The 24,776-nt window shown below is 42.4% G+C and overlaps 1 protein-coding gene across 15 annotated transcripts in view; it reads right to left on the bottom strand.

Annotated features, from left to right (window-relative positions):
• The window catches only part of TGFBR2 (transforming growth factor beta receptor 2), a 78,186-nt gene that overhangs the window by 36,423 nt on the left and 16,987 nt on the right, over window positions 1-24,776 (bottom strand). For 4 of the 15 annotated variants that reach the window (XM_065583533.1, XM_065583535.1, XM_065583538.1 and 1 more), the window contains 3 exons: window positions 11,917-12,088; window positions 11,025-11,182; window positions 9,796-9,986 (listed from right to left, as the gene is read on the bottom strand). In XM_065583533.1, coding sequence (XP_065439605.1) covers window positions 9,796-9,883 — 88 coding nt within the window. In that variant the 5' untranslated portion in view covers window positions 9,884-9,986; window positions 11,025-11,182; window positions 11,917-12,088. Of the gene's footprint in view, window positions 1-9,795; window positions 9,987-11,024; window positions 11,183-11,916; window positions 12,089-15,017; window positions 15,085-24,776 lie in introns of all 15 variants that reach the window. The other 11 variants (XM_008170844.4, XM_024107453.3, XM_005309820.5 and 8 more) reach the window with 4 other exon arrangements.

Here is a 24,776-nt window from a genome sequence, read left to right as displayed (position 1 = left end):
CTCTTCAGCAGGCCTGGTCCCCGTCAATCCCCCTTCGTTTTACTGCTCCCCAGTCACTTACTGCAGGAAGCGCCGTCCACGGGGTGCAGTAGATCCCACCGCTGCCACCAGTTGTCACAGAGTATTGGGGAACTCAGGGCCCTGCACCCCCGGCTTCCTGCGATTCACCATGACTCTCAGCCAGCCAGTAAAGCAGAAGGTTTATTTGGATGACAGGAATACAGTCCAAGACAGGTCTTGCAGGCACAGACAACAGGGCCCCCCTCAGTTAGGTCCAGCTTGGGGTCCCAGGGCATGCCAGCCCACCCCCTTGGGGGGTCAGAGCCATCTCTGCCTCCCCGCCATCTCTCCAGCCTCCTTCCAGCCTGCTTCCAGCACTCTGCCCTCAGCGACCCCTCCCACAGCCTTTGTTCAGTTTCCCGGGCCCCGGAGTCATCTGACCTCCAACCCCCTCCTGGGTTCTCATGTTACAAGCTCAGGTATGTTCCCTTGGGCCGGCTCCCATCCCCCGATGCAGACCATCCTAGTCACACTCCCCTGTCAGCATTCACACACCCCAGCAAGAACAGTCCCAGTTCGTCACAATAGGCCCTTCCAGATTGACTGTGAACCACTGGTAACTACTCTCTGAGAACAGTTTTCCAACCAGTTATTCACTCACCTTATAGGAGTTCCACCTAGGCTGTATTTCCGAGTTTGTTTATGCGAAAGTCATGCAAGACAGTATCAAAAGCCTTACTAAAGTCAAAATATACTACATCTACTGCTTCCCCCCATCTATAAGGCTTGTTACCCTGTCAAAGAAAGCTACTAGGTTGGTCTGACACGATTTATTCTTGACAAATGCATGCTGAAATTGATTGCTTAATTATTTGCTCTGAGTATTGAAGTATTATCTATTGTAAGCGGAATTTCCATTTTTAAATTGAGTGCCAAGTATTCTATTAGAGCTCAGGAGGCTTAAGAAACTCAACGTCAAAGAACACATTGTTCACATGTTGCTTTTTCTTATTATTCCTGGCAGAAAAGTGTCATTCCTATATACTTTGACATAGCAAACAATCTTTTAGAAAAATCTTACCTCCGATCTTGCTTCCTATTTATCCCCTCTTTTTCCAACTCTTGCTCTGATTATGTGTGCGTGCACACATTTCCCTCTGACATCAATGTTCACAGCAGAGCCTTCTTACACTGTTATGAAAAATAATACTCTCCCACTTACGTGGTTTATCCTGGAGTCTATTATGAATGCTTCAGTTACACAACTCTGTGTCTGTTGCTGTTTGATATGTTCAATAAAATCACTAGCAATCTCTGTCACTTCAATATGTTCCAGCAGATGCCACACATAAAACACTTTTTTTATTTTAAGCCCTAGTTTCACACTGCCAAACTTTATCAAAATATTGGTATTGCTAGTGTTAGTTAGTGTATTTCTGTCTGTAATTATTAAAATCTCTTCCATGACAACCTGATAAAAGGTTGGCCACATTCCTACACTATTCAGCTTTTAAGTGATGAAAATGGTAACAAATATGCCAGCCAGGACCATCATACCTGCCTATTTTGACTTTACAAAAAATCAGTAACTGAGCTCTGCATAGTTATTTTTCTAAAGAGCAAATAATGGTTTTAATGAAACAGAACTCCTCTTTACTTCTGTTGCTTCTACCCATTCCAGTTTCCTTCCTATCCCTTTAAGTGATTCAGACATTCAGTGTTATGGAGGCTTTTCTTTGATTACATACAGCTGCAGTCCCTGGTTAGGTCACTGTTGCTGCAAATGCCTAAGAGAAAACATTGAGAACAATGCCAATACATGAGTGGTGAGAGGTTCTATGCAATGTTATGCACTGCAACTGACCTCTTTTACGGTAGAGCTTGAACACAATTACTTTCTGAATGAGTTAGTTGACTAGGAAAATAGATTCATGTTCGCTAAATTCCTCTGGGGGGATGCAATTCAACTGTAATTATGTCCCTTTTGTTGTTCTTTGTACATAATCAGTCATATAAATGTTTGTGGAGTGGCTGCTATTTGTTCGAACACAGGTATTCATGTATTGCATAAGCATACTTGCATTATCACTTTGTACACAAAAAATATGTTATTGTGACTAATTCTAAATTAGAGGCCTACCTATGAAGCCAGATATAATCACTGGGGCTTTGAATCTACCAAGGAGAGGGGGAATTGGAAAGGGAAGAGGGCAGCACTTTAGAGATCAGAGAGAGATACCAGGCTTAGAAAACATTAGAACATTTTCAATCCTTTCCTGTGCTCTCTGCATAAGACAGAACAGCTTGTTTATATAGGTTAGGTCATCCAAACAGGAAACAAACAATACCATGTCACCTAGGTGACCAATTGTACACAAAGAGTAATCATAGCACTTAATACTCAGATAATCCATAGGTTGTAATTTGCTCAAACAATACAAACAGCTATGATTAATGAACAAATATGGAGAAATTATCAATTTGTATATAGTTCGCAAAAGAAAAAGAATGCTACATTAACCTAAAAAATTGTTTCTTTACAAATAGTTCACCCAGCTCTGATACTGAAGTTTTGAACTCCATTTCAAAGCAACAGTTCTGATGAGTCAGTCTAAAATGTAAAAAAGCTAAGTATACTTATGGTTGGTACTAAAGGTTTCTTCCACGTTATGATGACATACATATGGAATGTCCAAAACAATGATCTAATCTTGCAACATACAATGGAAAAAATTCCAGTTGTTCACAGTAAAGGTACAATACTCAATACACCCCCTGAAGCCTAAACACTGTAAGATGGTGAACTTCACAAATGTTCAAACAGGGTAGGTGATGTTTTCAGGATGGTGAAGTAAGAGAAATGATCCCTCTGCATTTTTACTCTAGCTCAAATTTGAGGCCCATGATTATACCTGCATTTATTAAGATAGTAACATGCAACAAGATACCACTTAAAGGCTCTACTTTTTCAGATGCAGTCTCTAATATTCTGAGTACCATTACAGGCATTCAAACCAACGAGGCTGCAGGTCAGGAAAGGGGAGATTGTCCTCCCCATGGACTGCATGCCGATCTCCCACTTCCTTTGCAAAAGTGAGAGAAATCAGCCACCTCTGCATCACCTGCACAGGGAGGACAGGTTAGGCCTGAGGCTGGAGGGAGGAGTGCACATTATGCTCCCATAGTGGGCAACCAATGAGGAATCTATGCAAAAGGTAAGGTTCAGGGATCTTTTAAGATTGAACTTCAGCCAGCCACTCTAGCTTAGGGCTCTGGCATAGCATCTTCTTCAATGAGGTAGAACGCTCCCACTCGTAAATTGCTTGACAGGGTTATGGAGACTGGGAGGTGGCATAGCGAAGGGAGAGTAGGGAAAACGTAGAAAAGAAATTGGCAAAATAATGAAAGAAACCTGGATTTGTCCAAATTCTTAGCAGTAGTTTGGTTTCTTCAGAATGGTTTAAGTTGTGGGAGGGGAAGTGCAACATTTTTAATGAATAATTCTGGAATGAACTATTGTGATGTGTGGGACCATTATATCTCACCAGGGCAAAACCCCCAGCACCCAATCTTGCTCCCATTAAACTCAACTGTAAAACATCCAATCTCTTTCATGACAACACTGAACATCTGGCAAACCTTTTTCCGAGCCGACTGTTTTGGGGCAAGTCTTTTCCAATGTTTTTGCTCCTGAGGATTGCTTCTGGTAACATTGAAATTAGACATTTAAATAAATAATAATTGAAATAGCCTGGCATGGAGTTTTGCTTTCAGGAGCAATTTTCCACCACAAACCTCTGGTTCAAAATTCCAATTGGTGTGTGGTGTTTGCCAGTCAGCCACAATTTTGTTTGGCAAAAAAAGAATGTGAGCAAAATAAACCAAAGAGTTTCATAGTGGTTAACTTGTTCCTTTGATCCTTTTCCCCCACCGAGCTATGCGATATTGTTTTATATGATCATGTGCATAAAAATGTTATTCTTCAGACTGATTCCTCAAATATTAATTGAAATGGCAATAGCCAAAAGCAAAACACAGCAGCAAAATTACATCTGTGTAGTTAGACGCATATCTGGTTTCAGTGTGTTTGTTTATTCTACAACTTGGCAATTTAAAATTAAAATCCACAAAAGAAACAGACATTTGATTTGGTTTTACCCATTTCAAATATTTGCAAAGCCATGACTGAGTGAGTCACAATACCTACCACTATCCACAATTTTTTGATTTTCGTGTCTTAATATGGTGCATTACTCAGAGGTTGGGGCTGGGAGGCTAGCCATTCACCACAAGAGACTGATAAAGGACAACAATTCCATAAACTGATTTGACTACAACATAGAGCTGCTTAGCTGTGATTCGTTGGAGCCTAGTAACCAACCTCTTTATGGAAATTAGAGCCTGCTGCTACATCCACAGTTTTCTGTCTCCTACCTCAGGCACATATTTTTAGTAGACAAGTAACTGTATCTGGTTTGCCTTTTAAATCTTGCATGTATACCAAGCAAGAAAAAGAGGTTGGGAGCTGATCATTTACAGCAGTAGGTACACAGCACAGATATTGATTATCAGCTGTAAGATTATGATTTTTTTTTATTATCTAAATTTTATGGCTGCTACTAATGAAGAGAGTGCTCTGGAGACCTGAGCCAAAGTTCACTGAAGTCAATTCAATCAGCTTTTAGATCAGGCCTTAGAAGGAGACCCTGCCTCATTCTCTCACAAAAAAGAAAAAGAGATATGCAAAGGAATAGCAAAATACACACACTACTGTACAAGTAAAAGTAGTATTCAAAAGACAGGAGCAATGTACAGAATGGAGCTGGATGACAGTCATTCCAAAGGCAAAATTATTATAGGCTATTATCTAGTTGTCTGGAGGAGCAGTGGACCAGCTGGCTGTGATGTTCTGCTCAAAGTTAAACACAGACAGGAAACCGCATGTCTGATACTGTAAAAATCGTTTGTCTTCCTTCCATGGCTAACCAGGCAAGCAATCCAGCTGGGCTGTTTTCATTTAAAAGAAACACTAACCCACAAGAATAAAAAAGGAATGACAAAGCCTCATTTTTTCCCCCTTGGAGTTGTTTGTGTTTGTGAAAGGACTGGAAATGTTACAAACTGAAGTTTTGTATTATTTTATTTTTCATCTGAACTACTCACAGACTACGGGCAATTGCTGCATATAGCTTTCACAATTATATACTTACAATGGGACCCTACCCACAGGGAAAGTTCTGAATCTACTTACTTCTAAGAATGAAAGAAATTAGAGTAATAAGTTCAGATTCTCATGTGCACTAAGGCCCTTTTACACTACTCTTGCAACGTAATGGGGCTGTAGTGTAAATGAGAATAAGGCATTCAACGCTGGATTTATGGAATGGTTAGCATTATAACCATTAACAGAGAAGACATGTTTGATACCCAAATTGCATTTAATTATATAACCCCAGGAGAAACAGTTTTAACATGACTAATTTATAACAAGTTAGCCAAAATCCATAGGGGTGTATAGAAATCCTAGACAACTAACAGATGGTAAGACGGTTGTTACCTTTTCACTGGGAACACATTCACTTCTTATCTAAATAAAATCAAGACACCGATTAGTATTGGGGTCTGATTCTGCATTGTCTGTTCACATGAGTGGTATCATTTACTTCAGTTACTATATTACTTGTGTGAGTAAGAATTACTCACATAATAAAGCATAGAAAGAGTGGATCCTTATTGGGTAAATGTAGACATTTCAGAAAAACCAAAGACCTTCTTTAATGCATATATTTGAGCAACACATGTACGTGCACTGCATGCAGTATTCACATGGAAAATGTATGCACAAAGCAAGTCTCAAGTGCACCTGTAAGACTCCAGATTGTGTTTGAGGCTTGACAGTAAGTGAAATAATCATGGGGCCTGATCATTTTCTGTGGGAGAAATTAAATAGAGGTGTGTGTGTGTGTGTTTTTCCAGGAACTGGTACAGTACCTGTAGAATCAACTGCTGCCATCCATGATGAAAACCTTGTTGCCATGCAGTCTGAGACCTTGTCTACCCACAAACTTGCACCAATTTAATTAAACTGGTTTAGTTCAACTGATACAAAACCTGTGTGGACACTCCTATTTTTGTTTAAGAGTGCTTGCTTTTGGTTCAGTTTAAATTGGTTCCTACTTGACTTCAGCTAAACCAAAATATGCATAAACAGGGGAACGATGAGTAGAAATAGGGTGGTTATATTCTGTATTTAGCTCTGGTGCAGCCACTGCTGGAATACTATGTCCACTTCAGGTGTCCACAATTCAAGAAAGATGCTGATAAATTGGACAGGGTTCAGAGAAGAGCCACGAGAATGATTAAAAGACTGGAAAATCTGTCTTATAGTAAGAGACTCAAGGAGCTCAATCTACTTAACTTAGTAACGAGAAAGTTAAGGGGGTGACTTGATCACAGTCTATAAAGGGCCAGATTTTTAAAGGTAAGTAGGTGCCTAGTGGGCTTTTCAAAAGCATCTACTGAAATCAATGAGTTTAAGGTGCCTATTTGCTTTTGAAAATGCCTCAAGGTGCCTAAAGAGCTTTAAAAATCTGGATCTATATACATACCTAGACAAATTCAGACTGGAAATATTATGTAAATTTTTAACAGTGAGGGTAATTAACCATTAACACAATTTACCAAGGGTTGTGGTAGATTCTCCGCTATTGGCTATTTAAAAATCAAGATTGGATGCTTTTCTAAATGATATACTCTAATTCAAACAGGAATTATTTTGGAGAAGTTCTATGGCCTGTGTTACACAGGAGATCAGAGTAGGTATTCACAGTGGGGCTCTTAAAATTGAGTTCTGTACTCCTCCCTGGCAAGGGGGGTAGCGCTAAAAATCAACCTTGTGGGGTCGAATTTGGGGTAGTGTGGACGCAAATCAACGGTATTGGCCTCTGGGAGCTATCCCAGAGTGTTCCATTGTGACCACTCTGGACAGCACTTTGAACTCTGATGCACTAGCCAGGTACACAGGAAAAGCCCCGGGAACTTTTGAACTTAATTTTCTGTTTGGTCAGCGTGGCGAACTCAGCAGCACAGGTGACCATGCAGTCCCCCCTGAATCTTAGAGCATAGAATGTTTCTACGCTCCCCCTATCATCTCCATCCCTGAGGTTATCACAAATTAGAAGGTGAAATAAAACGCACTCGCGATGACATGTTTTCTGAGCTCATGCAATCCTCCTGAACTGAGAGGGCACAGCTTAATGCATGGAGGCATTCAGTGGCAGAGGCCAGGAAAGGATTAAGTGAGCATGAAGAGTGGAGGCAGGACGCAATGCTGAGGCTAATGGGGGAAGCAAACGGACATGATGAAGCATCTGTTGGAGCTGCAGGAAAGCCATCAAGAGCAGACCCCCACTGCATCCAGTGTATAACTGCCTACCCTCCGCCCCATGTTCCATAGCCTCCTCACCCAGCTGCCCAAGAACGCAGAGGGGGTGGGAGGCTCTGGGCACCTAGCCACTCCACTCCAAAGGATGGCCCAAACAGAAGGCTGTCATTCAAACAGTTTGATTTTTAGTGTGGCTACAATAAACAACGTGGCCTTATCTTTCCCTCCTCCCCCACCCCACCCGGGCTACCTTATCCGTTATCTCTTTTTTTTTTTTAATTAATAAAGAAAGAATGCATTGTTTCAAAACAATAGTTACTTTATTTCAAAGTGGGGAGGGTGGTTGGCTTACAGGGAATTAAAATCAACAAAGGGGGTGGGTTTGCGTCATGGAGCAACACACACACAACTATCACACCGAAGCTTGGCCAGTCATGAAACTGGTTTTCAAAGCCTCTCTGATGCGCAGCAGGCCTTGCTGTGCTCTTCTAATTGCCCTCGTGTCTGGCTGCTCAAAATCGGACACCAAGCGATTTGCCACAACCTCCCACCCCGCCATAAACGTCTCCCCCTTACTCTCACAGATATTATAGAGCACACACAGCAAGCAGCAATAACAATGGGAATGTTGGTTGTGCTGAGGTCTGACCAACAGTGCCAGTGAGCTTTTAAACGTCCAAAGGCACATTCTACCACCATTCTGCACTTGCTCATTCTTGCCGTGGTATGGCGTCTGCAAGGGTAACCCAGGAAAAAAGGCGCGAAACGATTGTCTGCCGTTGCTTTCACAGAGGAGGGGCGACTGACGACATGTACCCAAAACCACCTGCGACAATGTTTTTGCCCCATCAGGCACTGGGAGCTTAACCCAAAATTCCAATGGGCGGCGGAGACTGCGGGAACTATGGAATAGCTACCCACAAGTGCACCGCTCTGGAAGTCGATGCTTGCCACGGTAGTGAGGACGCACTCCGCTGACTTAATGCGCTTAGAGTGGACATACGCAATCAACTGTATAAAATCGATTTCTAAAAATCGACTTCTATAAAATCGACCTAATTTCGTAGTGTAGACATACCCTTAGACTGATACCATTACTCCTTTTCCTGTATACGAATAGCTATACTGGTATAAAGCACCTATATACTGATATAACTGTGTCTACACTTAACAGCTGACTAATCACTCAACTCAACAACAAAGGAAAACGGTCTAAACACCACTAATGCTTTTGCTTAGCAAGACCAGGCGCCGCAATCAACCTTCACGGTCTCTAAGAAGGAACTGAGAGGGTGTAGGGCTGGTGGCGCCTGATATACCGCCGCATGAACAAGGTGCTCCAGAGGGCACCACAGCCAGCTCTACAGGAACTGTTAATGCAAAAGCCCCCAACTGTACATGTGAGCACGCACACACCTAAAATGGAATCGACATGAGCAAGCACTCGAAGAAGAACTGTGTCTACACTAGGAGAGCTTTAGTACCCTGGGGAACTTGGGGAGGGATAGTGCCTTTAAGATGGTGGAGCCTGGACTCTGTGGTGTGGCTAATCTGCACTGCAAGGGGTCTGATGCAATGGAGCCATGGCCCCCTTCCTCCTTTGGAAATATCCCCCCCTTGGGCGTGTACATAGGGAGAAACCCTCGTGTTCCCTGAATGCAGGAACTTTAATTACTCATGGTTGTAGAGGTTGTCCCTAGGATGGAGCATGCATGCAAGAATGACTCCTCGTGAGCTCTCCCCTCAGACCCTGCCTAAGAACTAGGTGGTATACAGCCAACTTTGTCCATCTCCAACTCTGTCTCTGCCTGCAAAACTAAAGCAGAACTCATCCAAGCCCAAGGATCTGGCTCCAGATTTCTCACTATATGGCATGGCATACAACTGAAATTTGGGATTTTAAATACCAAGTATGCAAAATTCCCCTCTCCACACAAAAAATTTGAAACAACTTTGAATAGCAAATAAATGAGAGGAAAATTACAAGCTCTTCAGACATTGCACAAATAGACAAAAAGGTAAAATTAGCTGAAAATATTATTGGTTATGGATTGATTATCTCCATGCATGAAATGGAATGCAAACTTAACAGAGAGTGACTTTTAGAAGAAAACCAACCATAAAATTAAGGAATGAAGTTATGGAATTAAGGAATCCACGATGTAAGATTTCCCACTGGATGCGGTAGGGTTGAACCTGAAAGCACTCTGGCTCAGGCATTGGGTGCAACCGTCAGGGAGCCACAAATTCAGTGTAATGAAATGTATGGAACTGCATTGCTCCTTTGGATTCTCCTCAGTGGCTGAGGAGGCAGGATTTGCCCCACCAGGAGGTTCTAGACCACAGGAAAGTCCTAGAAAACAACCCATGTTGCCTGGCAGCAGGAGGGACGGGAGAAGAGAAAAACTGACCTTTTGAAAAGATGATCTCATCATTGCATTCTTCCTCTTTGCAAGAGCACATGAACAGCAGTCCACCAACTTCTTTCTTCTCTTTCATCACACATTGTTTTGAGCCAGGCTCCTCCAATTTCTGCCCAGAGACTGGCAGAGCAGGATCATGACATATTGTTTCTAAAGTTGTGTTTGCATCATTCTGTCTCCTAAAAATGAAAAGGAGAATTAAAAACCAAAACCAAAAGGAGACAATCCTATCAAGAGAATTGTTAGGACTCTTTCTGGGTTAAATTCACCCTGTTGTGAAAGTTAAGTTTATATAGTCTTACTGTAGCTTCTTTGCACAGGGATGAATTTTACCTTCTGTGGGCTTGTCTACATTGGGGATTTGTGCACTGCAGCAGCTACCTCAGTATATAACCAGTGGACTTTGATGGGAGCAGATTTAGGCCAGCACTGAATGCTTTAAAAAACAACACCCTAGCAATTCAAACTAAAGTTAAACTGAACTGCTTTGAAAGTCAGAACAGACTTGGTTCAAATTTGAGGCAAAGGTAAATCATCCTTTCATCTGAACTGGTTCAGTGCTGTAACTTGTTTTTGTCTAGTTCCTGTTCCTTGAACTTCCACGGTCATCAAGTAAAACATGCTAAGCATTGAATCCTCTCTGCAGTCTCAAGATGAAGAGATCCCTTTAAAAAAATTCACCCACCCCCCAATATTTTGTTTCTGTGGTTATCAGCGAAGATAGCAAAAATCTTTGGAAAATTTTAATTACAAAAATTAATGATCTCTGCAAAATCTGTGGAATTTCAGGGTGTTTCTCCCCCTAGGATAATTTTGGCAGTGAGTGAGTATGTGCGAGTACGTATTTTAAAAATATAGGGCGATTACAAACCAAGATAGCGCCACTGACTTCAACAAAAGTGACACTAATTTACACCAGCTGAGAATCTGGCCCATACTTTTGATGCTTTTTTGGTCCACCTCTAACATTTCATTATACAATATAAGAGATGGGACTAGAAGGACAGCTCAAATGTATGTATTGACTCATTAAACTGGCTTGCCGTTGCTGTTTCTAAACACAGTTGCATTAACAATCCAGAGAATCTCAAACTGCATTGCAGCCACTTTGAACCACACAGAACATTTATTTTACTCTTCAGACACAGGAAAAATATTTAATAGAACATTGCACTATTTCTACATTTGACGTATCTATGTTCATTCATGCCTGACACCTTTTCAAGTGAATGGATGTAACAAAGCCATGGGATATTTCTGATGATTAATCAGGTTTTCACCTAGATGTTCCTAATTAGGCTTCGGCATTAACATTCAATGACATATACGGAAGGTTTGCAAGTTGTCTGTGCTGTTGCTTCTGCCTGGTTGTGAACTGAAAAAAGACAAGAATGTTTTGGTTTTCATTGTCAAGGCTGGTTTCATGACTAGAAGGGCAAGAAACATTTAATTCTAAACATCAACAGAAAGTTTAGATTCATCAAACACTCAGGAAAGCTTCACACGTCATTGAATTTTACATGCCCACGGTTTCTTTTGTTTCAGGTATAGTTAAATAATCTCCAAGAGTCACTATATTTAAACAGGAGATAGAAAAAAGGATTCCTTTATGTATGCACTATTATACAAGTAAAGCACTTCTGCCCATACACTGTATATAAAGCTCCTGTGATAGGCACATATAATCTAAATGATAGCGTCAGTTTGTTATTTAATGGTTTGACTTGAAATGTTGCTTTCCTCCATTCACATCAGATAACACAACCATGATCTGCTCTTAAGAGTCACAAATCTGTTTCTACTTTCAGTGTGCTGTGGGTGGATGCAGTTTAATGGGCTGAGGAAAAACATGACTCTTTTTCAACAGCAGCATAAGTTGGAACAGAACTCTTTTTTTAAAAAAACCCAACCCCTACACATTTCATATCCGAATTTCTGTTAACCTCAAGCAATTCTAGCACAGAGAAGAGTCAGAGCCAAGAGAATACAGTCTGTCATGGTGGCAGCACTTAGAGCGAATGTTCCAGAAGAAAGTTTTGAATGTCAGTAAGAGCAACTTCTAAATGAAGTTTAGACCTTCTCCTAACCCATAAAAAAGAATGAACTTACCATACTGCTACACAGACTTCATTCTTACTCTCACAGATGGAAGTGCGGTTGCAGTTGCTTTTGCAGTGACCTTGGTGTGTGCAGGTTGTCACCTCCACATCACAGAATTTGCACAGCGCATGCAGTTTGTATTCATTTTCCTTCATTTGTTCTATAGGCGAGAGACCATCAGCTGGAGGAGAGAGAGAAATAAAACACTGTAGTAACATCAGCATATCAGACTGCATTACAGTTAATCACAATGGACAGTAGCAAACAGCCCCCAACCCCATAAGTCAGGGATATCTCAAATTTGCCCAACTGGAAGATCACTCAAGCAATTGGTGTTCTCTCAAATCCTGGTTTAATGGAACTGAAGGTGCTCTGTGCCAGGAAGGACTGAGCCCAGTTTGAGTTTCATTTGCCCAAAAGAAGAAAGTTGCATCTACCCTTATTTTTAATACAGGGGTGAGCCAACATGCAATATGTTGCAACTTTGTTCTGAGCAGCTTGGCAACGAAGGATGACATAAGCACGGTTGGGAAAGGAGTGTACTTGGGAGACACCATCATAACTCTAACCCAGGGTGGACAATGTGGGATTGTCTTCATTGCACTGTTAGCTTGAGGTATAACTTGAGTGTTGTCTCTACCCTGATTCCTGTCCACACACAAAAATCCCTAGCTCGAGTTAAGTGGTGCTTTCAACTTGAACCAGTTAGCTCTTTGGGGGCATAGGCTGAAGCATGAGTACTGATGATACTTGTGCTAGTAATGCAGGGAGGACCCATCTACTTTGTGCTGCTAATCCAATCATCTTGAGCCAACTTGAGCGAACTCTGCAGTGACAACACTCTGCAAAACTCTAAATTCCAATTGACGCATGGGCTGAACTTTTGGCTACTGCTCCTTTACACAGTCACTGCTGGGATGGGTAGCAGTAAAGGAAGATGAGACAATTCATCCCACTGAGGCCCCAAGTATGATTTTGCAGGAAGCATATTTTTAGTTCAAATACTATTTTGAGATCCCAACACAACTGCAAGGAACAGAAAAGGCCTATGTAGAGGCATGTTTACTTAAAATAATAGGCAACTATCTGACTGTAATTGTTTCAATACAATTCACCCATAAAAGTATGTAGAGCCAATTTAAGTAGATATCAGGCTTTATTGATTACAATGCTTTCATTGTAGCCACCTGTAGATGAAAACTGTATTAATTTGATGCTATATGTCCAAATAGTGTTAGTCAACATACAATAGGAGATTGGAGGTTCATAAAATTCCCCTCTCCTCCACAAGCACTACAATCAATATTGCCCCCTAGAATTTGAAAATATTTACCACGTTTAGAAACACTTTTCAATAAGAATTAAATATACGTGGCTGGATGCCAGAAGAAAAAAGCACTGGTGCTAAAATTTTCAGGGGATCATTGCACCATTGTAAGAGGGTCAGAGAAAGGGGTCCCTCACTCTTCCCTCCCTTAGCCAAGCAATGCCTGCTTCCTAAACACGCTGTGGATTTGACCCTATGGCTCTGGTCCTACTGTCATTAAGACCAATGGCAAAACTCCCACTGATTTTTAATGGTGCAGGAGAAAGCCCTATGTGCAAGGGGGAGGATGGCATAAGCGGACGGAGTTTTCACTGGTGGGAGCATGCTGGCAATAGGTTACAAACTGGCTAGAGTTTAGGCCTTAGATAAACATTCATCTTATTAATTACTTGTGTTGCAATAACTCCTAAAGCTTGCAATTAGGATCAAATCCCCATTGGGCTGGGTGCTATACAAACACAAAGGAACAGTTTTCAGCAGGGCCGGCTCCTGGCACCAGCAAAGAAAGCAGGTGCTTGTGGCGGCCAATGGAAAGGGGCAGCACGTCCGGGTCTTCAGCAGCAATTCAGCAGCAGGTCCCTCACTCCCTCTCGAAGGGAAGGACCCGCCGCTGAATTATGAAGCGGCGCGGTACAGCTGCCGCCGAAGTGCCGCCAATCGCGGCTTTACCATTTCCCCCCCCCCGCGCTTCGCCACTTGGGGCGGCAAAAAAGCTGGAGCCAGCCCTGGTCTTCAGGAGCTCATTATCTAATGTAGTATAATACATCAAATCTATTAAAATTAGTCATTACAAATTTTTTGTTAATCTCTGTGTGTGACAGTGCATCTCACTTAAAAATGCAAGGTACCTTATTGGCACTATTTATTAGCTGGATTAGAGTAGCTCCTAGATATCCAAACTAAGATCAGAGCTCCCTTTTCTACTAGGGGCTGTACATACACTAAAAGATACTCCATGACTCTAAAAGCCTATGATTTAAATAGGCAAGACCAAAAGGGTGGGAGAAAGGAGGTATTACTACCTCCATTTTACGGATAAGGAACTCAAGCACAGAGAGCTTAGGCTCACATTTTTAAAAGATATTTCAATGGGAGTTAGGTGCTTAAATACCTTTAAAAATCTGGCCCTAAGATGACTTGCCTAAAGTCTTACAGGAAGTCTGTGGCAGAAACAGGAACTGGACTCTCTGTCAAGTCCAAGCCTTCACTGCAAAGCCATCCTTCCTCACACACAATACAAAAATGCTCCAACTCCAGAGCTCACATTTTAGGGCTTGTCTCATTTAGGGTGACCAGATGGCAAATGTGAAAAATCAGGACAGGAGACTTGGGGGTAATCGGTGCCTATATAAGAAAAAGCCCCAAATATCAGGACTGTCCCTATAAAATCGGGACATCTGGTCACCCTAGTCTCATTGTACTGTTGTTTTGAGGTATAACTTCAGCATTGCCGCTAAACTGACTTCTGTTCACACGCAAAAGCTCTAGCTTGAGTTAAGTGCTGCATTAAAGTTGAGCCAGCTGGCCCATCAGGGAGCGTGGGTTAAAATCTTGAGTGTTGCTGATGCTGGAGCTAGGAATGCAGTGCTGACGCAGCTACCCTGTGCTGCCATTACACACACTCTGTGCTGCATGAGTGTTGTTCTCTCACTTCAGCTAGGCTAACTTGGATTGTAGATAGAGCTAACGCTGCAGTGAAGACAAGCCTTTAGATAAGCTGTTCGAAATACAGTGTTTGGTGACAGACAGGGCCAGATTCAGCCAAGCTTCTGCCAAGACTCACCCACTGTAACAAACCAATGACAATGTCTCTGGATTCACCCCAAGAAGGAAATCTCCATTCCAAGCCACTTGATTTAAAAAAGAAAAAAAAATCAGTTTGGGGAAGCAGCCCATTATAAAGTACAGAACATAGCAAGGGCACAAATCTAAAACAAGAGAGTCCTAGGCTATGATTCAATTGTTAGCGAGGAGTCAAAGAAAGAATTCTGGATAGTCAAGGTCAGCTTAATTTTTAACAGGGTTCAATTCAGGAGCAAAACAAAAACAAAAAAAAGGGGGGGGGGAAGAGTTAGGACCTCCAGTCTGACTTCACTTTGAATTTTCCTTGAAAAGGATGGCCGTAGAGCCTAGGTGTTCAGTACCTAAGTCACTACTCCCCACACCATTCCTCTCAGATGCAATGGGAACAGATGGGGCAAGGGGCAGACATATTCCTATTCAAGTAGAGGCTGGTTTGAAGTGTCAGCCCTTAAAGATGAACTATGTTTTTCTTGATATTGTTATACAGCTCTAGCAGATGTCTATGTGCCATTCATTCCTTTAGCTCTGCTTTGGCTACCCTGAAGGCTCAGATGACTGTTTCATTCAAAGTTAGTTAAAATGAAGTTTGACTTTCCCCCAATCGAGCATTTATTGATATGTTGAAATCAAATTGGTGACTTTTAAACTGTGCAAAGGGACATGAACCAAAATCTACACCCAGATGCAAACTTGGCCTCTAGCACGCCTCCCTCTCTCCTGTTAACAGGCCATACCAAACCCGTGGATATGAATACACTCAAAACTCCAGAAAAATTCAGATCTGATTCCAAGCTATGTAGCTCAGGGCTGTCTCCAACAAGTTTACACACAGGTTGTAGGATGAAACATTGGTAGGGGTCTCCTCGATGGGAATGCATTGATCACTCTCTCCCTGCTGTACATCACTAGACTTACTTGACTGCACCATTCCCAGGTTCTTGCTGTTACAGTCAATACCCTAGGGCTTTCTTGTATAAAGTTGAGCAAACAAGATCATTTGGCCTTTTTAAAGCAGAAACGGCCTCGAATTTTGCATGAATATAACTGCCCATATAACTAACATTTGCACATGTAAACTAGTATTTCCGCACACAAAATTAGAGACTATGCTGAAGCCATTCTAAAACTTGTTTTCAAGGCAAGTATAATCTCATATGGTCCTGTAATGTTTCTCTTATTTAGACTCACAGATTTATAGGGCCAGATTTTAGCTTTCCCTTGTATTTTTGCCCTCCAAATAGGTCCAAAACAAGGGATAGTGTTTACTTGGCCTCCTGTATTCTGGTTGTCCATGGGCCTTTCAACAGACCCAATACAGCACCGATCACTCATGCCAGAAGCACATGGCTATAGGTAGAGACGGAAATTCAGATTAAAATACATGGACCATACCTATTGATCCCCAGGTCTGACCTGGGACAATCCCTTCACAGCTCAGGGCCTTAGAAATATCAGTGCTGTGTGTTTTGGGGAGCAAGAATCGTGGAACAACAATTTTATCCCATGGCTCACTTCCCAGCTGTGGCTTTCCAGGCACACATACACAGTACACCTCGCCCAAAGTCTATTCGCTGTTTGCTTTGTGTCTCTCCTGTGTGAGTGTCTAACTTTCACTGAGACCTCGAGCTATAGTTATGTTCCTCTTATTTGCCGAGTATTGTGAGCTAATAGTAGGATTGTGAAAAGCCCACAAAATGTAAACAAAACTAAAACTAACATGCTTTCTTTTTTTGGGATATCTACATTGAAAACCTCACCCAGGCCTCAGGGAAGACTTTTAAAGCATTGGCAAACTCATCCTGCTCATAACTCGTAAAGTATAATTGCTGCCATTTCTCTTCTCTCATTCTTTATTACTTAGGATTTATGCACAAAATAGTAGCTGTGAGCTGGACTTCCCCGCTTTAGAAAAGCCTGCTGGGAGAGTGGAAGGGAAGCCAGTAAAACTCTGTGAGGTTTAATTCTTGTGGAACTATCCTGTCTGCTAGGAGAAGCATGGATTTGGGATCACAGCCTCTCCCAGCCCCACAGACCTTGGGAATTTGCAGGAAGGAAGACACCTTTACCAAAGAGACACGAGATGTTATGTAGAGAGAGGTGCATGTCTCTCTCCTTCCTGGCAGCACAGTTCCAGCAGGGACTGGGTCCCTTTGCAGCTGCACATCAGCCGCTATAGAGGAGATCCAAGTTCTTTTGCCTCATGCCTAGATGTGGGCATGGAAATCTCCAGGCTTTGCCGGGGACCATGCTGCAGACAGCATCTTCCCTGCTCTGCCCTCTCCTCACCACCCTACCCTTCCTCACAGCAGGGCTCCATTTGGGCTGAGTGCTACAGCATCCACATTGTGCAAGTGAAGGGATCATGGTGCCAGGGAGGTAATACTCCTTCCTTTCTAGACAGGCCTTCCAAGCACTGAGGATCCCTGGGTGGGGAAAGGGATAATTCCAGCATTTATGCTGAATAGTGAAAACATCATAAGCTATTTCAAAAAAAAAAAGTTGGGTTCTTTTTATTTGCTTTCTGGGTTTGGGGTCTTTAGGGTGTACTTGAATCACTTTTTCAAGCTTTTCTCTACATTCCTTAGTTAGAAACTTAGCGTTTTTAATAAACGAAAACAGAGTCCCATGCAATCACAGGACTCCAGGAGCTGGGGCTTTAAGAAAAACACCAAATATTGTAAGACTTCTGATAAAATCATGGGAGTTGGCAACACTGCACCAATGCTTGATGCTAGAGCTACCACTGAGTCACAATGTGATGTCACTGTGAGCCAGGACATGGGAGCCCAATGGGCTGTAAATCACCATTTAAACAAAATATTTATATCTTAAATAGTAAACATTTGAATTGTACTCTTGTTCATTAGGAATCGGTTATATTCTTCTCCATTTAGCTCCTATACTGTGTGCTACAAATTTGTGTCACATTTGACACTAAACTTCATTCACCAGTAGGCTCAGAAATGCCAATTGGGATTAAAAATGTCTTTTAAAAATAATTTGGAGTTTACTCTTCATGAGAAGTGCTCCTTAGATTGTGAGATTTCAAAATGCGGGAGTGAGCAAAATGGTGCAGCTATCCTCAGTGTTAGCTTCCTATGTGAGACATTACAATTGGCTGCTTTTGAGGTCATAATGAGAGCATGATGACTTCAGGTGGGAAACAGGCAGCAGGAGCAGATAAACTCTGAATTAATTCTCTTTTCATGCAACTATTTCTAGTTGTGCAATAAAAAGGGAAGTAACACCTCCCTTCCCCCCAGAATCTATGACATAAGCAGAGCTGTTACAACAAAACAGTCTTCAACATTTCCCATGAGGCATCATTGGCTTTTTAAAAGGTTTCAGCAGTAATATTTAGATATGCATGTACTCAAGAATTGTGAATCTGTGGTTTGATATATGCAAGGAGCTTGATCCAGCAAAGTGCAGGTGTAGAATGTTGTGCATATAGGCACAGACCGTTTGATTCTGCACCAATGAAGTTAATGGGACTTCTAAGTGATGAGCAGGAGAGGGAGGGCAGGAGAACCTGCACTGAACTCAGTGTTTAAATGTTTTGCGGGATCATGGCCAGAAGGCTCAAGACCTTGCAAGAGCAACATCTTAATTAGAACACTGCTGTGCAGCCAAGCTACTCTTGCTAATAGTAGAAGAAAGGTCAAGGAAGGGAGCATGTAGTTAAGTGCCTCGTTTGTAACCTGAGCATAGTGCCTCACACTATGTCTCCTCAGACACAACCATTCCTTTTCTTCCACTGCTTTTGAGAGTGCGGGAGCAGAACACACAATGGACACTTCCACTCAATGAGGAAGACTGTGCTTAGCCTCACAGTTACAGGGCTAACAACACTTCCTGGTCTCCCCAAGCGCATCCTGTCAGGTCAAGGACCAGGGCCGACACACAACATTTTGGCACCTGAGGCAGGGAGCTTAAATGATACCCCCATGCCCCCTCGCTTGGGCCAAAACTTTGAAAGGTCTCAATTTTGCCTTCTTCCTGTTCTTCTACTCTCATGGTACTGCTCTGCTACCTAGCCAATAAAGGAGAACTAACAACTTAAAATGCCTTGTTCAAAAATTTTAACTAACACTTAACTTTCAAACGCCTGAACAGCAAATGTAATTTTTCTTGTCTGTATAGTAAACACTGGCATTTTTATCTGTTTGAATAATCAAAGTGGTGCTTTCCATGCCTTCTTGGTTGCAAAGATTTGAACTGCTTCCTGAAGGTCCACAGTCTGGGCCAGATCATGCTCTATTGAGATGGTTGCAAAGTCAACCAGCCTGTGTCATTGTGGAGCGAAGATGTGTTTTTATCAACTTCAGCTTGGAGAAGCTGCGTTCTCCACTGGCAACTGTTACAGGAAGTGTTAGAAGTATGCGCAGAGCAACAAAAGCATTTGGAAAGAGGGTGGTCATCTTATTTGTGCACATAAACCGCTACCTCGATATAACGCCACCCGATATGACACGAATTTGGATATAACGTAGTAAAGCAGTGCTCCAGGGGGGCAGGGCTGCACACACCGGTGGATCAAAGCAAGTTCAATATAACACAGTTTCACCTATAACGCGGTAAAATTTTTTGGCTCCCAAGGACAGCGTTATATCGAGGTAGAGGTGTATATTCCAGAACAGCCTTTGGAGTTGATCCTGCTGAAATGTACCTTGAAAGGGCTTTCAGTTCATCACCTAAATCACTCACATCAATATCGCACATGTCATCATGTGTCAACACTGTGTCTAGTGCCCTGCATTGCTGGTCTAGGTCTTCTTCAGGTATAGTGAGGAGTTTTGGAATATCATACAACATCCCAAATATACTGCTGTGTTCCTTGAGCTGCATGAAATGTTCTTCAACTGACTGTATTGCACAATCTAGCACCTGGTTAAAGAATTCAACTTTGAATTGTTGTTTGGGATCTCTTATGGGATTATCCTGTGCCTGGTAATCAAAATGTCTTCTTCTTTGGTGACTTGTATTTTTGAATGGATGGGGAAATAGCTTCAGTGTGAAGTTCCTCTGCCAACTTCTGTGCACACTTCAGAACGTTTTGAAATCCCTCATCTGACCAGTAAGACTGTAGATATGACTTTGCTTTGTCCAGTTGTTCCATTGCTCCAGATATATCAAGGTCAACACCTTGGAGTCTCTTGCTTACAACATTTATTTCAAGCAGTATGTCATGCCACCACACTAAGCCCCACAGAAATTTGAAATTATGTATGTTTCTGGTTTCAGTGTCAGAGAGATGTTCAGGCTCCTGGGGGTGCTAGAGAGGTACGTAAGAGGCTCCTCCTCCTCTCTCCCTGCAGCTCCTGCTGCATTCTGTTATTCCCTCTCACCTTTTCTCCTGCCTGTTATGTCTCTTGTGCCCTCCTTCCTCCAGCACAGCGCTCCACCATCTCTGTGCATCTAGAGCAGAGAGAATACATAGGCCCCAGCAGCAGACACACTTTTCTACACTCTGGGTCCTAATGGTGCCCCCCACCCCACAGTCTGGCACCTGAGGCAGCCCCCTCAGTTTCCCTCATGGTAAGGCCAGCCCTGTCAAGGACTCTTAGCCATCTCCGGTCTCTTAAGGTGGAATCACACAATTCTCCCATTCTCAGACCAGGACCTGGGTTGCAGTCTCCCATGTGTCAATCATAGTTTACTTTAGCAGGTCTGACCTAGGCAAGTATTGTTCCCTTCAGGAGCCATAAGAGTGGTTAATGCAGTGACCAAATAGCCTCCTTAAAGCAAAGTATCATTTAGTGTTAGAACAAGCATTTAAGAGAAAACTTCTTAAAAACAATAAAATTGACTATGTATGTCTAGCTTACCAGAGGTTTAGCCATCTTCCCTGCAAGGACCCTGGAGTGACCAACTCCTTATAGAGCTCTTCTGCAGAGCCTCTCTCTGTGTCAGTTTGTCTCTCTGTCAGAGCTGACAACTCCCTAGACAGCCCTGGCAACCCCATCCTCTTCTTTTCCTCAGAAGGCTTTTTAACTGTTCAGGGTTCTTTTGATCTCCAGGCTCCCAGCCTCACAAAACAGCTGTCTCCCTTCAGACGAAAGCCTGGAAGCATGCCACTGTCTTGTAATTGCCCCTGACGTTGGCAGAGAGGTTGCTTATTCAGGACCACTGTCTTTCTTTTTATTCTTCCCACCGCCTCTCTTAAGCTAGACAAATACATTCATACAGGAGAGTCTTATAACCTCAATGTACAATAACTTCACTTCAACGACCAGGTCACATACCATGTTCATAAAATGGTTTCCTCTCAGAGCTCATAACATTTGTGCTGCAAATCAGCTATGTGTCTGTCACACTTCATGCTTATCCTCCATAGATAATTTTTAAAACTTGCACCTATGTGTAACCTCTCATTCTCCTGCTGGAGCACAACATTGCATGCCCTGAACCACACTGCACAAGGAACAAGGCTACAAGTAGAACGATATCTTCAAAATGGGAAGGCACTCAGCAGCATTGTGACAGACAGACAATATCGTGGGCCAACCTTATGGAATTAAGATAAACTTTACTGAATTAAGTTAAACCTTATTGAATTAGGTTTAAAATCTTTGGGTCCATTGCGTTAAAAATGCAATTGTGTATGTGTTATTGTGTGTAACTCTTCTAATAGGAGGGGGATGCTAATGTACTTCCTCCATTAGCAGCCCCTTGAAGCTACCCCTGGAGAGGTGTGCAGATACTAGTTCAGACTAGATTCTCCAGGGACCAACAGACAAAGAGAGGGTTTTTGGATAATAACCTGGTTTCAAACTGGCTCAGGACCTCCTTCATGATCCAGCAAACAGACAAGACTCGTGGTCCATTGAGGGCCCCAGTCCTTAGGAAAGGTTGGTAGGATTAACTGGGCTGATGGAGGCCCCATAAAACTATGCACTTGTTTGGAGCTAAAGCTGTGATGAACTCAAAACCACAAGGAAACCCTTTGGGTGTTGAAGAGCTGCTCCTGCAAGAGCCCACATTAGGGTTGGGGAGACCTCTGGTAAGCTTAGTAATGTGTGGGTAGACTCTTTTATTGTTTTCTCTGTGGTGGTTTTACCTTAAGAATAAAATAGGGTTGCATAGGGAGTGCTGCGTGGTACCATATAACTGTGGGCAGTCACATGGTTAATGGTGACGGAAGGTAAACGAAGCCAGCATGCATGGGCAGCCTGTCTATTTAACCTGGAGATACCTGGTCAGAAGGGAGAGAGAGATGTGTTTCCACCTAAGAGAGGTGATGGCCAGGGGAGTTGGACACCTGAGAGTGGGTGCCCTTGCTGTACCAGAGGGAGGGGAAATACAGGTGGACATGCCATGAACAGTGACAAGCATATTAAATAGTCAGCACTGTAATGTGCGGAAAGCTGCTGTTTCCAAAGGTGTGGAACAATGATAATACATGCAGAAGGAAAACAGAAAAGAGTATGGAACAAAGAGTCAGAAATCTCAGTTAACTATTGCATGCAATGGAAGAATCTCTCTATTTTAACAGCATATAGAAGTGGTGAAATTTTAGTTAGGGATTACTACAAGCACAGATACTTAGAAGCAGAACCAAGTATGACAGGAGTGAGTGGGAGGGAAAGAACTGGGCTATACTGGTTCCCAAGGGAAAGTGTGCAGACTAAGGGTACATCTACACTGCAATAAACAACCCACATAACCGAGTCTCAGAGCCTGGGTCAATTCACTTGGGCGCACAGAGCTTGGCGTGTAGGGCTAAAAATAACCATGTAGATGTTTGAGCTCAGTCTAGAACCTGGGTTCTGAGACCCACCCCTTGCGGGGTTTCATCCCAAACCCAAATATCTACACTTCTATTTTTAGCCCTGCAAGCCTGAGTCAGCTGATCTGGACCAACTGCAGCTGTGCCGCAGGTCTTTTACTGCAGTGTACATGTACCTTAAGAGCACTAAATACATATTTAGCTGGATAAACAATATGCCTTTCACAAATGCTTGACAGAGTATTTTACAAATGGTTAATCTAGCCCAGATTATGTCTACATAGGATTAAATACTGCTTATTTAAGAGACTAAAAGAGATCACCTCTGGTCTCACAAACAAACAATATGCATTTTATGACCTTTCTTAAAAGTTAAGCATAGGAAATGAAGCACAAACTCCTATATTCTACATTAAGGCTGTGATAAAGCACAACCAAAGACAGGAAATTCAAAACTACGGCTGACACCCCATCCTCAATAGGGCTGGGTTGCTTTGTGAATGAAAGGGAAAGCATCAGTCTTATCTTTGAATTTCCTGTTTTTTTTTTGGTTTTGAGTCATATACCCATAATGTTACTGAAGCAAAGTTTCTCTGCAGCCTTTGGCAGAAATATGCCCATGCAGATCTCACCGGTGTAAGTTACACGTCAAGCTACATGATACACTGTGGTTTCAGTCTGAAGCCTGTCCTGCAGTTGTACTCATTCTATAAGTACAGTACAGTTTTTGAAGACTGGTACCAGGTACAATTTTCCATGCACTGAGAGCACTCGTACCTTTGTGGCTCCCACTACAGAAACTCTCTCTCTCTCTCTCTCACACACACACACACACACACACACACACACACACTTACCGATAGTGAATTATAAAAAAAAAAAACTATTCCTGTTTGATTGTAGGAAATTGCATATTGTGAGAAAAATTAAACATTTCCCTAGTGTCCCTCTTAGGAAGCGCTCATTGGCTCATTGCTCAGATATTCCAGAAAGAGCTCACTCAGCATAGAGGAGAGGAAGGATGTTCTTGTGGTTAAGGCACAGGACTGGGAGTCTGGTGTTTGAGGTTCGGTTCTCATCTCTACCATGGACTTCCTGTGGGACCTGGAGCAAATCACTTAAGCCAACATTTTTAAAAGACTTCACTAATTTTGGATGCAACAATTTTTGGATAACTATCTTGAGAATCTGGACCTAGGTGCCTCAAGAGATACCTAAACTCCCTAAATACTTTTGAGGATCTGGGCCTCAGAGCTTGATTTTCAGAGACGGTAAAGAACTGCAGGCCTTATTTACTTCCATGGCAGCTGCAATTGCTAAGCACTCTGGAAAAAATCAGACCCAAAGTGTCTCAAGTCGGTCAACCAAAATTACTGGATGCATTTGAAAATTTTGACCTGAATGTCTCTGTGTCACAGTTTCCTCGACTGTAAATGGGAATAATAGATTTCCCTACCTCGCAGGGATTTGGAGAGAGGCTAGTGCATCAATGTTGGTAAAATGTACTGTATTTTCTTGATGAGAAGGTATAATCTAAGAGAAAAGTACTGTGTTATTAAGCGGATCTATTTCTTCCTTCAAAGTGTTTTGGCTAGGGCTGCCAACCCTCCAGAATTGGCCTGGAATCTCCCAGAATCGCCACTGATCTCACAATCACTAATGAAAGCAATGGAATAGCTTCAGCCAGAGTTGGCAACTCTAGTTTTGGTGAGATGCACCCCATGAGTTTGGGGTGCACATGTGATGTCAACACAAAAGACAGAAGGTGGGTGAGTTACCCCTCTAATATCCTGGGATCAACAAAGCTACAACAACACTGCAAACAACATATAAACACAAAGTAATTTTCAACCAAACCACCAGTTCTGCCTTGCTTTAGGGGAAAAACCTTGTGAAACTTGGTGGGGCATTGGGTGAAAACTGCAGAGCCATAAGGGTTTGCCTGACCAAACAGTCGGTGAACTTTGGTAAACCTTGCCTGAGTTTCGGTTTTTGTTATGAATATTTTTC

Source organism: Chrysemys picta, chromosome 2 (genome assembly GCF_011386835.1).
Source record: "Chrysemys picta bellii isolate R12L10 chromosome 2, ASM1138683v2, whole genome shotgun sequence".
Lineage (NCBI taxonomy): Eukaryota > Metazoa > Chordata > Testudines > Emydidae > Chrysemys > Chrysemys picta.
This window is presented reverse-complemented; position numbering and strand designations above follow the sequence as displayed.